The sequence below is a fragment of the Leptodactylus fuscus genome, chromosome 11, assembly GCF_031893055.1.
Source record: "Leptodactylus fuscus isolate aLepFus1 chromosome 11, aLepFus1.hap2, whole genome shotgun sequence".
NCBI lineage: Eukaryota > Metazoa > Chordata > Amphibia > Anura > Leptodactylidae > Leptodactylus > Leptodactylus fuscus.
The window spans coordinates 3,595,869-3,610,116 of record NC_134275.1 but is presented as its reverse complement, the minus strand read 5'-3'; the positions used below and the strand labels follow the sequence as shown (position 1 = coordinate 3,610,116).

At 43.8% G+C, this 14,248-nt stretch overlaps 1 protein-coding gene across 1 annotated transcript in view; it reads right to left on the bottom strand.

Moving 5' to 3' along the window:
- Nucleotides 1-14,248, bottom strand: part of COL4A5 (collagen type IV alpha 5 chain) — an 89,220-nt gene that overhangs the window by 55,224 nt on the left and 19,748 nt on the right. The window contains exon 2 of the mRNA XM_075259479.1: nt 7,149-7,202. Within this exon, the coding sequence (XP_075115580.1) occupies nt 7,149-7,202 (54 nt within the window). The remainder of the gene's footprint in view (nt 1-7,148; nt 7,203-14,248) is intronic.

Below are 14,248 nucleotides of genomic sequence, written 5' to 3'. Positions count from 1 at the left end.
CCTCCCCATTGCCATTGCAGGGTGCCGACCTTCAGTTTATAAAGCATAGTACATTGGTACTACTACAACGCGTTTTCTCCACCATTTTTTAGCTGCATTTCCGCAGTGTGACTTAGATCCGCTCAGGGCTCCCGGGGCGCGGCGGCTCAAGCAAACATTTCGGATGAGGGAATTCTGACTCTAGAATCTGTGTGTCTGTCCTGGATTAAATGTAATAAACAGATTTTTCAGAATAATCGCCCTCCGGCAGGTGCACTTGGGATACGCGGCGTCTGACGTTCCGACTGGTAGCAAGCGCGGGCTCTCTGGGAACATGACTCAAAGCTTCGGCTGGGCAGATATCCAGGACAATACCACAGACTTCCCGCGGGGAGGTATTATACACTAATTATATAGGGATAGAATTTCCTTCTAAAACTACCGAGTTCTTTTTAGACAAAGTCTAATAAAATGATCTACGGCCTTGTTTATAGGAATGGTTTTCACTTATGAGCACAGTGGTCTGGATACTCAGAGACTTGGTACGAATGTAAGGCTATAGTGTCACGTAGCGAAATGCAGCAAAAAAAATACGCTGGAAACACGACATTGTTTTTATTGCATCTTTGCAGCGGTCTCCTCTGCAGACTTTCTGCCCCTATTATACCTATATGCCAGTGTTTCCGCAAGTGTGATGGACATGCTGCAATTTTATTTTCTGCAATCTGTGAATGGGATTAACCCAGAATTCCTTCCATGTTTAGCGGTTTTTTAGCCAAGCGCTGTGTTTTTGCAATATGGGGCTTCAGGCTTAAAGTAGCACCTTCGAATGTGCAGAATAAGTTCCTGAAGGCGCCACACCCCAAAACCTGTAAATATTGGCTATATGAATAGGGCCTTAATGGAAACACTTTATAGCAGAGCAGGTACCGGAGTCAGCTCATCAGCTCCCCCCAGTGGTGAACTACAGACACGACCTTTTTAATTGATTAAAATAAATTGCAAAACCAAAAAGTAAAAAAAACCTATTCAATGCTAGAAATGTGGTTTATTATATAAACTAATTCCCCCAATTATGTATGAGCAGCATCACCTCTCACTACCCCACAGGCAGCAGCGGGTTCTGGCAGCCTCTTCCTATATTGGAACGTACAGAGGAGCTGCTTGGAGGGAGTCATATACAGTCCTGGCCACAAATGTTGCAGTTTCAGTGTTATTACATCTTTTGTGTTATGTTCACATCTGCAGAGTTTGTTCTTTTGGTTCGTTGTAGGAGCAGGAGAACTGAAAAACATCAATCTAGTAATGTAAAGCAACAGGTCCCGTGGGACTCCATTGACTAGAATGGGGTCTGTCAGGGGTTCATTAGTGCTGGACCAAACAGATGGAAACACATCCTTAGTCAGAGGCTTCTATGGTCGCTGGAGATCAATTGTAACAATTTCATAAAGTTAAAATTCTGAGCCAAATTCTGACAGATGGCAACCCATTCATGACTAACCAGTGATCGGAGTTTATGACAGTTTCGGTGTTTTTCTTAAACATGGACCACTGGTTGTCAATGAGATTGAGATCTGGGGAGTTTCCCGGCCATGGATCCAAAACTTCTATTTCAAAATGGTGCTGGAAAAAGCCTTGTTCATCCCCAGATCCTCGGTGGTCAGAGAGAGGTTGCACTTGGAGGATGCTTAGATACCAGTCCTTATGCATGGCCGTGTTCTTAGGCAAAATTGTGGGTGAAAAGCAACCCCACACGTGAATGGTTTCGGGATACAGTGGTACCTCGACATACGAGTTTAATCCGTTTCAGACCCGAGCTCGTAAGTCGATTTACTTGTATCTCGAACAGAGATTTCCCATAGAAAGTAATGTAAAGAAATCTAATAGGTTCCAGCCCTCTAAAAAGTCCCAAAATTAGCCAAAATGCTGAAAAAAAGACAGGTTTTTAATTAAATGTACACGGTACAGAACATGGGAAGAATATGCAAATCTGTCTTCCATAATGTAATTAGGAGGTCAGCTGCTGCCTCAGTGTTGCAAACCAATAGAGGGCGCTCACTGGAATGTGCAAGATGGTCTTCTCTGATGTAATTAGGAAGACAGAATCTCAGTGATATAGCCCAGCATCATTGCAAAACAAAGGCCTCTTGGAAGGTCGAGCATGATGTTAAAGGGAGCAAACCTTTATTGGGCTATATCACCAAGATTCTGTCTTCCTAATTACATCATGGAAGACAGATTTGCATATTCTTCCCATGTTCCCTTGCACAGTGGAGTGCTAAAGGCTTAATGAGTCTCCACACACCTAAAAGGTGGTCTCACCCTATGGAGTGATGATATCCCCCCAACGGTACAGTACAGTAATCTTACATTGGCGACAGAGAAGTGCGGCTAACGTAGTGCGGCTGAGGAGGAGGGAACGAGGGGGAGGAAAGAGGAGCGAGGCGGAGGAGCGAGGGGGTGGAAGGACGAGTGAGGAGGAGGAGAGGGAGGAAGGACGAGCGAGAGGGAGGAAGGACGAGTTGACTACACAGGACTAAGGGAGCATTCACACTAGCGTCGGTGTCCAATGCTAATGTCCGCGCAAAATCAGAGAGGCGACGTGCAAGTTCGCCTCGTATCCCGAAATTGAGCTCGTGTGTCGAACAGAAATTTCACTAGCATCGAGGCTCGTAACTTGGATTACTCGTATGTGGAGCAGCTCGTACGTCCAGGTTCCACTGTACTTTACTGTTAATATTACTTGGTAGATTTTCTTCCGTGGACTATCGTTCTTAAAGAAACATCAAGGACAGACTGACATTCTGCAGAAAGTACCGAGGCTGGACTCCAGGGGTCTGGGTCACATGGTTTGGGACATCATTAAGAATAATAAAAAAAAAATAAAATAAAATAGTGTCCCATGTCATGCCAAGAACCTTAAAGGGGTTGTCCCATCACAAGGATCCTATCTATACTGCTGGTTAATGTGGATGTAAGACTTTTCCTAAATACACTGCTTCAGCAAAACTGCTTTGTTTGTCCCCTATCTTACTTTATTCAATTCTTTGTGGCCACAGCCCTGACTTATCTGGTCATGAGTCAAGTGATGTATCTGCTGCTCTCAGGGGGGAGGGGCTAAGTGCAGGGAGCGAGCCTGTGTATCTAGCTATTCCTGTGTCTACACCATGTGACCTAGCTCCTGCTCTCAGATAGGGGAGAGGAGCTGCTTTCATGTCTTCTGTTCTCCCAGTTATCAGGCTACCTAATACAATTGTGTTCATTATGGCAGAGACAGGCAGTCTCTGTATGTAACACAGAATGGAGTTGCTGCTGCCTGTACTTCATAGTCCAATATGGGTGGGTGGAGCTACATACTAATTTGGGGGTGGAGCTAAATGCCAGGTTGCATGTGAAACCCCACCCACCAAATGATGCAAGAAACCAGGAAGAAAGAAGATTTTACAGCAGTGAAGACTGGGAGTATGCGAGATGGGAATACCCCTTTAAGAAGGACGTCTAGATCTCCTCCAAGAGTAGCTTCTCCCAACCATCCTGGAGCAAACTGACTTATCCAGCAGGACGGAGCAGCAGGTCACAAGACAAGTGGCAGTGACATTTTGTTTCCATTGCCAGGAAACTCCCCAGATCTCAATCCCATTGAATATGTGCGATTAATCCTCAAAAACTGAAAGGACCAACAAAATCATAGACCTGGTGATCCGAGCACTCAGTGTTATTGGGCAGCATCTGGCCCAGACGCGGAGATCCAACATGCCAGGGCCAATGGCAGACGTCTTGAAAAAAGAACTTTCTGCATAATCTTCTGCAATGCCGATAGCTGAGCCTTGTTATATCACAGAAACATCTGACTAAATATCTAACAGTGAGGCAGGAAACTTTGTTACACCAAAATTTGTATCAAACTCAAAATTTTCTGGCAATGATTATATTTTTCCTAAAATTTGCAGTCTCCGCTGACACTCTAGGTAAATACTCTGAATACAGGGGTGGCTAGCAAAGTCTGGAGCTGGCACAATCACCTGGGATCAGTCCTCGGAGCGGTGTATAAGTCTGCAGGACAGGACAGGAGATTTATTCCGTAGACATAGAATATTCCACTGAGGCTGAAACAGTTTCAGACTCTCCGTACGCCCTGTGTAACCTGACAGCAAGCGCAGGTCTTGAAAATTAAAGGGGAACTCAGCTTCACCAGCCCTGTGTGAATACGTCAGAAGCTGCTGAACAGGAGTCCAGTACTCATGGCCATCGGGTTAAGGGCACATTCACATGATGGACTGTAGACAGGGATTAGAAGAGGTTTTCCACCTGGGAATCAAGTGTAAACGGCACGGACTCTGCAGGGGAATCCATTGCAGTATCCGCGGGACGATTGAGCAGGACGCTTCTTTCTTGAAGGGAAGGGCCGGTTCTGGCCAAAATGAGCAGCCGAATGTGAGGCAGAATCTGCACATTCTTCTATGGGAATAAGCCCCGAGAGACTGAAGAGAAAAGCGCAGGCGGCCGTGGGCAGAAGCAGCGATGGGTAAGGAGCGCTGCATCATATAGAGTACTGTATGGAGGCCACTATGGGGACATTATACTGTATGGAGGCCTCTATGGGACATTATACTGTATGGGGGCCACTATGGGACATTATACTGTATGGTGGCCACTATGGGGACATTATACTGTATGGTGGCCACTATGGGGACATTATACTGTATGGGGGCCACTATGGGGACATTATACTGTATGAAGGCCACTATGGGACATTATACTGTATGGAGGCCACTATGGGGACATTATACTGTATGGAGGCCACTATGGGGACATTATACTGTATGGGGGCCACTATGGGGACATTATACTGTATGGGGGCCACTATGGGGACATAATACTGTATGGGGGCCACTATGGGGACATTATACTGTATGGGGGCCACTATGGGGACATTATACTGTATGGGGGCCACTATGGGACATTATACTGTATGGTGGCCACTATGGGGACATTATACTGTATGGTGGCCACTATGGGGACATTATACTGTATGGGGGCCACTATGGGGACATTATACTGTATGGAGGCCACTATGGGGACATTATACTGTATGGAGGCCACTATGGGGACATTATACTGTATGGGGGCCACTATGGGGACATTATACTGTATGGGGGCCACTATGGGGACATAATACTGTATGGGGGCCACTATGGGGACATTATACTGTATGGGGGCCACTATGGGGACATTATACTGTATGGAGGTCACTATGGGACATTATGCTGTATGGAGGCCACTATGGGACATTATACTGTATGGAGGCCACTATGGGGACATAATACTGTATGGGGGCCACTATGGGGGATAATACTGTATGGGGGCCACTATGGGGACATTATACTGTATGGAGGCCACTATGGGACATTATGCTGTATGGAGGCCACTATGGGACATTATACTGTATGGAGGCCACTATGGGGACATAATACTGTATGGGGGTCACTATGGGACATAATATTGTGTGCAGGGGTCACTATGGGACATTATACTGTATGGGGGTCACTATGGGACATAATATTGTGTGCAGGGGTCACTATGGGACATTATACTGTATGGGGGTCACTATGGGACATAATATTGTGTGCAGGGGTCACTATGGGACATAATACTGTGTGCAGGGGCCACTATGGGGCATAATACTGTGTGCAGGGGCCACTATGGGGTATAATACTGTGTGCAGGGGCCAGTAAGGGACATAATACTGTGTGCAGGGATCACTATGGGGCATTATACTGTATGGAGGTCACTATGGGGCATTATACTGTATGGGGGTCACTATGGGGCATTATACTGTATGGGGGCCACTATGGGGCATTATACTGTATGGGGGCCACTATGGGACATAATACTGTATGGAGGTCACTATGGGGCATTATACTGTATGGAGGCCACTATGGGACATTATACTGTACAGTGACATCTTGGATTCTTGATAAAATATAATAATTCCAGAATAAGATTTTGTCTTCTTTCCTTGCAGACTGTGTAGTGGGATCTCTGACCAGCATGAAATGCAGAGCGTGTTGTGACGGAGGACATGCTGGCTCCTGCCTAGGGATGACTTGATTCTTAGCATGGTATTCGTGCTCAGGCAGCAAAACAGGGCACCACCCAGTACCTGGCAGTGACAAGCCTGGGTAATAGGCCAATGTCTCCTGTGTTATCATCTAACACATTTTATCTGTACAAAACTATTACATCTGTATTTATACATTAAAAAGTGCTAAATGTCATTAAGTCATTTGTTTGCCGATCATGATGGCTCACTTAAAGGGATTTTCCAAGTCTGACAAGTATAAGAGCAGGTGCGGGGGCTGGCCTTTGGTATATGAAGCCAGTGACTGGTGGTGATCTATATACCTGGCACTATCCTCTGCAGCCCTATAGACGTGCTGAGGACCAGACACACGTATAGTATAGTACGGTTTATTATTTTGCACCCGCACTCACATTCATAAGGACAAATCTTTTAGGTTTGAGGTTGCCACTGCGGTTCACCTATTTTTGCCGCGGGACGCCACATATGTATCATATTATTATTTGCAATTACTAAGAGTCAGGATTAATATTCGATCTATAGAAGCGCCAAAAAAAGGTGGAATAAAATAACAAAATGACAAGTCAAAACCAGACAAGGACGTCGCGGCTTCTTTTGGCTGGCACATGAGATGCCCATTCAGTAAACCCGGCACCGTTGCGAGGCCAAAAGCACAGTGTGTGTCCCTCCTTGTTAGCGCCTTTGAAGTCTCCCTGCAGAAGCGGTTTTATTATTAAAGACACAATTAAATGAGTAAGTGTCTATTGCTGCAGCTTGTACAGTCTTTTTATATCCTCCTGGATTGTTACTAGCCCGCGGGCAGATAGGATTAAACATTTCTAAAGCGGATTCCATCATTACTGGCAAAGTTGTGTGCATGTGCCACTAACCTCAATAAAAGCGTGCCAAGGCTGCCATGGGAAAAACTCAACATGTGCAAGTCATACAGGTTGTATTCACACTGTGCTGTCTTATAACTAGTGCATAGCAGATACCAGACTCCAGGTCCTTGCTATCAATAATTGCAGGATTCCCCAGTACACAACGTAATGCAAAGTGTCCATAGGCCCGGCTGCGTAGCATTTACCTTTTCCCCCTTTACGCCGCTGCAGTCACATTTTGATGAACATCCCTGGCAAGCCTGTGAAAAAAAACAAAAACATTCAATTAGATTTTGGATTTAGACTGACATTTCATTTACAATCAAAATTTGCAGCAATCAAGTGGTTAAATAGGATGACTTGATGGGCGTGAGCAGGGTAACAAATATATCGGGGGGCCATGATGAGAGCCGCTGCCCCCTACAGGCCAGAATCGATTACTACTATAATCTTCAAAGCTGGCAGAAGTGCTGGCTCAGCGGCCGTGCTAATCTGTGAACAAGACGTTACAATGGAGCCCGGGGAAGAGATGCGTCAGCAGATCCAGGCGACCCACTGGTGAACAAGCAAGCCTGAAATTTCACATGGCCCCCCGCTCGTATGAAAGGCAGGAGGAGATCAGTCTAGTCATTGCTATCTAGCACAGAGAAGGGGCAAGAAATTAGGAGTTTTGCAGTAATAGGATCTTAAATATTTCTAAAAGATATATGGTATAAGTATGGATGTATAGGCCAGTGTTTCCAGCAGTATAAGATGAAGAAGGCAGCGCACAAATAGCACACTTACAGATCAGCAAATTGTTACAAATCTCGCACACCTACAAATCAGCAAGTTGTTACAAACAACACACTTACAGATCAGCAAATTGTTACAAATCGCATAATTACAGATCAGCAAATTGTTACAGATTGCACGCATGTACAGAACAGAAAATTGTTACAAACAACACACTTACAGTTCAGAAAATTGTTACAGATCGCACACACATACAGATTGCGAGGCTCTAATGGGGCATTATATGCATGGAGCGCAGTAATGTGACCTTATACTGTGTTGGGTCTCATATGGGGCGTAATACTATGGGGAGGACATTTTGGGGACATTAGAAAAGGGGGAAGCATTATAATGTTTGTGTGGCAGTAAGGGTGCATTATATTATGTATGGTGTGAAGTGTAGCAATATACTGTATGGGGGGCAGTAAGGAATCACTGTATGTTTATATGGGGTCAAAGAACCATTGGCAGGACTGGGAAGAGTTACAGTGATGGTTTAGCCTATGTAATCCCTGGACACGTAAAGCTTGGACCTTCACCCGAGGACATACCCAGGCCAGTGGACGTTCTCTAAAAGTAGTGGAGTATTCCAGGTCTAGTATTAGGCAATAGAGTAAATCTTCTACTATGAAGGAGATCATACACATAGTGGACAGGCTGCCGAATTTCCCAAAGATGCCATTCTTGGTGAAAGTGTCCCAAAGTGATTTTTTTTTTTGCATTGGCATCAAATTTGCAATGCAGTTTTCATCGACACTACAAGTATAAATGAGCAGACGATTCTTATGGGTTTCCCCAGCTCTATGTATACAGGCACGGCTGCACTAAATTCTTCAATGCCATTACTATGTGCCTGATGGCAGATACAATATAGTATTATTAAATACCCTCGTTGTATGCTGTAGCCTTCCATTGCTTTTTTATATTCAGTTACTATAAAGCACACACGTCACTCCGCTGACACCATACATTGTAGCAGCAGATTCTCAGCATTCCCTAGCAGGGGGCTCCGCTTCCCACCACCCCATTGTCTAGTATACATGTGGAAATTTCTTACTGAGGAGGACACTGACTTTGAACCAGAAAGTTCAAGATGTATCTTTTGTGAAGGGCGACACCGGGCTACTGAAAGTAAGTTCATGATCCCAGAATGTCATGCTTTCTGTCAGCCTACATTAATGTCATGTTTTTTTCTTACAGCGGTATTTATAGGTAAATGGGCTTCCATTTGACCTTGCGCCTTTGTGTTTCTGTCCTTGCTGAGAAACTTGAGAAAAAAAAAAGCATGAAAAAGTGACGTCCCCAATGAATAAGAATGCCTGTGATAGACATAAGTGATCACTAGAGGGCGCCCCTTCTCTCCAGTTAGATCACATGCACAGGACACTATAAATCGGTCGCTATATACTATCCACCAGAGCTAGACATTGGCAAAAGTTTCCTGCCGTATAGCACCAACTTAGAAGGTAGCTGTATAAGAAAATACAAGGAGCTGTGCTTTCCTATATAACTGAAAGCCTGGTCTGCTGCTCTTTCCTATAGGGAAGGGGTCTCAAAACCGTGGCGGTGGGCAAGATGTGGCCCTGAGGCTTCATCTGTGCCATGTGGGCAGAGGTGGGATACCGCCAGTTTTGCACAGATACCACTTTCAGCATTGTAGACCACAGGCGACATTAAACTTTGGGCAGTAAATGCAGTCATGGCCTCTGCACCCAGGACTGAGCCCCAAACAGGGGAAGAGCATAGCTGGGGAGCAGAGACATACGTACTAATGATCACTTCTGTACCAGGGCGGTGATGAGAGTCAAGTCACTGTATGGGGACAATTTTTGCAATTTTTGCTATGTGCAGCCTATTTACCTAGCGGAGTCTGAGACCTCTGCTATAGACTTTTGCCCCATGCAAATGTTCCTAGCATACAGTCCAAATGACAAGCTCAGATACAATGTGCACTAAGACTAAAGCCAGTTGCACACGACTAGATGTCATTTGCGCTTCTCTGGCCTATTTCATTCAATGCATAGGAGCTGCAAATGCAGGGCCGCGAAATCGGACCAGTTCCATAGGCTGTTGGCCTGCACATGTGACTGTTTCATTCACAGTCATGTATATGGACCCATAGAAATGAATGAATCCGTGTGCTATCCGGGAAAAACACGGTCATGTGCAAGGGGGCTAACTGACAGAATGCAGCATTGCATTGTAATATGGATCTGTCTTTTTACTCTTTCCAGATACAACCAGCAGGTTTGTGAATACAGCGATGAGCTATAACCTGGGCTTAGTTACCTAATGTTCTCTATATACCTGTAAATGAGTATACAAAGGTTGCACAATTATAAATTGGATCTTTCTTGGAAACACCCAGCGGTTTGCACATCTAGTCCAAGAAGCTGACGTGATCCCAGCGAGGCGCTCTGTCAGTGACACAGGTGGTCCGGACACTTCTAGAATGCAGTATCATGTCTGGGGCCGGCCCTGTGTAATGTAATGACAAGTCGTAGGAGTGCTATAAAAGGTGTCCCCGGGCCATGAATGCTTCTCATACTAGTCAATCACAAGCCTCACAGGAATTTGTCTCTCCCAGGAACATTTTTAACATTCTGCTAGTTTTCATTTGAAGAATTGGAGAAAGTTTTCCAAGAGCTAGCCCGAGGATCTGTGCGATTCTACCTGACACGTAGTGCGGCTGACAGCATGGGACGCTATGGAGAGGGGCATGCACCTTGTTTTATTCCTTATACAAACTTCTATTATTTCCTATTATCTAGGTTTCTTGTACTTGGATTACCCTTAGGCTAGAAGGGAAAAAAAAAAAAGTAGAGTAGGATGACTTGTGTGATGAACAGAATCTTCCGCATATAGGCGGCGAATAAAAGGATTTGTACATTTGATTTTGGGTGAAATAACTAAATTTAGATTTATTGGAGGCAGAAATTCTTTTTCTCCGTTGGGCCAGTCTCTATGTGTGTGTGTGTATATATATATATATATATATATATATATATATATATATATATATATATATATATATATATATATATATATATATATATAGGCTTTCCTGGACATCCGGGCTCACAGTATCGGAGTCATCTATAATACTGTATGCCATGGCATTACTGCAGGATTACTAGCCTGTACTAAAAGCACAATTACAGAATAGGAGACAGTCTAGGAAAAAAGCCACAATTTGGCAGGCACTGAAAAAGTTGCAGATTTACACTCTTGCATGCACGTTCTATTTCATGGCCATCCAGCAACATGTGCACTTTTCACTCGACTCCGTAAACTGACATGCATGATGACCGGCCCTAAGACAATTTTCTGCATCAAAATGCTCAAAAAGGTATAAATACAATAAAATGGGCCATTGATGGTGCTGAACATAGAACTTAACTTAGTCACATCCCGGACGAGCCCCCAAAAATAACATATTTACATCCCGGACGAGCCCCCACCCCAAAATAAAAAAAGAAACATATTCCCATATAAACATTTTGAATCCATAGTTACAATGACCACATTGTGCTATGTATATACAAGCACATAATATGGGAAGCAGTCATGCCTACAGTGTAAATCTCTTACTTACATTTATATTATACATACATGTGTTATAGCGATATGTTATTACTCTCTTAATGTCTATCACTACATAAAACTGTAGGTTTTATAGATCAATACGGTATGTAAGGAACCAAGATAAAAGCCTTGTTTGAGTCTCTATTGTTTCCTGCGAGAAACTGTGACTAGTGACCCGTGGAGGTCGGAGGTCATCTCACCAGACTGGCCTGCAAAGTCCCTTGCATATGATCTTGCAATTAAGTGAAATTAGGAGCTCTGCTGCTTAGAAGGCCAGGCTGTGTGAAGAAAAGATCACATTCCTCTGCTTTACCAGCCAAACAAAGGTGTTAACTAAGGAAAAGAAAATCCTGGAGGAAAAAAAACCTTCCCGTAAAACAATGCTGAATTTATTATTGAATAAATGGTTATAATATTAGAATGTGCAAATGTCATGGCAGGTGAGACCAGGACACAATGATCACAAAGATGCCATCAGGTATAGAATATTTGTGGTCATCGTGTCGCAGTCGAAGACAACTGAGATCACTTGGCCGTGTCAAAACGTCATCCCTAGAGGTCAGGATACCGGACAAGGACCTGAAAGCAGCTGCACAAGGGAGCAACAAGGTTAAGTGCAACTTAGTATATTTTGCAGAAAGTCAAAGCTTTTGCAGTGCTAGAGACTAAAGAGACTAAGCCTAGATTCGCACAACCCATGAAACTTGGCCGTGTAAGTTATTTATGCTGCTGCCTTGGTACCTTTAGGTATCACAGAACAGAACTTTTAGGAAAAACAGATATTCTCACTGTATTAAATAATTCTTTCCTATCAAGGTTTACACCAGCACAGCCCCAAACCATATGGATGTCTAGGCCTGGTGTAGGATGAATATGACAAACTGAGTTGTTAAAATCATACTGTAACCCATAGCACTAGCAGTTTGATTGTAAGCTCTTGTGGACAGGGCTCTTTCTGCTTCTTTGTTCCTTTGATGATCATGATATTCATGTATTCACTGATCAGGTAGTTTATGGGTTAGATTTCGTCTGGTTCCCAGGATACCACCAAGCGTCTGTGCAGGACATCCTATCTGGGTATGGCTGACATATATTTTAAAGGCTCAAATGACATCAACAGGAAAGTGCAGACAGTGAGCTGTCAGGATGCATTACATATAAGCAGAGCAGGGTGCATGTAAGGTAAGGCAATGCTGTGCACTGTACCAATGGTCAGAGCAAGCTTTCCCATAATGCATGTGCAAGACCATTCAGCTCCTATGACCATAGGTAAAAACATTGGGTTAAATACATAATTATAGACAATGTTGCAGATTTACTATCATGATTACATCTCAACCTTGATAATAAAATATGCTAGAATCTTGTATATTTGGTCATCAGTCTGTCAGGGTGCGACACACAGACCCTGCACAGATCAGCTGTTTGTGGACAGGTAGCATGCCCCCGTTGCTCCTAGGAGTGGCGCTGCAGTTCCCTAGAAGCTCCATTATACAGAGGACAAGGCTGCTGAGCAGCTCCTATTATTTTAATAGAACAGATGTATAACAGGTTATGGACTCTAGATTTTAAGAACACAATGATCCAGGGTTTTTATACTGACTGCCAGATTGGAGTGGGGAAGGATTTTTTTCCCCCTGAAATGGGGCAATTGGCAGGAACCTCATGGGGTTTTTTTGCCTTCCCCCGGATCAACACTGTAGGGATTGTAGGGTTATAGGTTGGATTGATGGACTGATGTCTTCATCCAACCTCATCTACTATGATGTTGCCCTCGCTCCCCGTCCACTAGCAGCTTCAGCTAACCTGCTGCAATAGCTTATTTGTGCGGGGTCCGACACACAGTCTAATGGATCACATACAGATGAGGTGTCCTGTAGTTAGGTCATCAATATGAAATCGCCATTTGGACCCAGAAAAACCCTTTACGACTAAGGCCCCATGATGCAGAAACGCAGCTTTCTTTGTTGCAGATTTTGCTGTGTTTTTTTAAAGCAAAGCCAAGAATGGCTACAAAAGGAATGCATGTAACCTTTACACGATTGCAAATATTGCAAAATAATTGACACCTTCAGACAAGAAACCCAAACACAGCCCTACATCACTGAGCCCCATGCTATACAAAGATACGTTTACGAATATATAAAGAAGAAAAAACTAGTTCCTCAACCGGTTTCCACAAAATCCCTGCTCGGTTGTATTTTAGGATTTATTGTCCATTATATGACTTTGTAAAAATTAAAAAGCGGAACGCATCAAAGCTTTCATGAGACCACAAGCTTCCTCTAGGTGGCAGTGTATTTTATAGATTGTAAAACCCTGGATTCACAGTTTACAAGGCTCGGGGGGAACATTATTGCAAAGTGCAGACGTAAGGGCAGAAAAACGTAAAATAAGAAAGGATAGCAAAGTCATGGATAGCGAAGACTAACAACCTGATTCATTCATAGAAGTCTAGTTCCCATCTGTATCACTTCATGCAACTGTAAGCATCTGCAATTCATTGACAGACCTGAAAATTACAACATATACAACATAGTACAACCTTGTACGAAGTATGGCCCTTTGCCATTGACATAATGAACTGACATATGTTGCGGAATACATTTGGAATTAATGTGTTCAGGAGAACATTTCATGCCCAAATGCAACGTGATTTTTCCAATAAGACAATATACCACTCACAAATCTAATAGCTATGTGTGCAAACACGCTGATGCATCATTTCTATAGATGTGTATCAATGCATGTATCAGTGCGGTGATGTACGAGCAGCGCATATTCCCGCACCACAAAAATGAGGACAAGTAAAGTTTAGCGTGCAGGTGAACTGCTTTCACTTGACACAAAAATGGATTGTGGCCAAAAGGATAGAAGAACCGAAGAAAAAGCTCATATTGGCAGAGGACAAAGGAGAAAAAAGATTGCTCTGGCCGGCTTTGCTGGA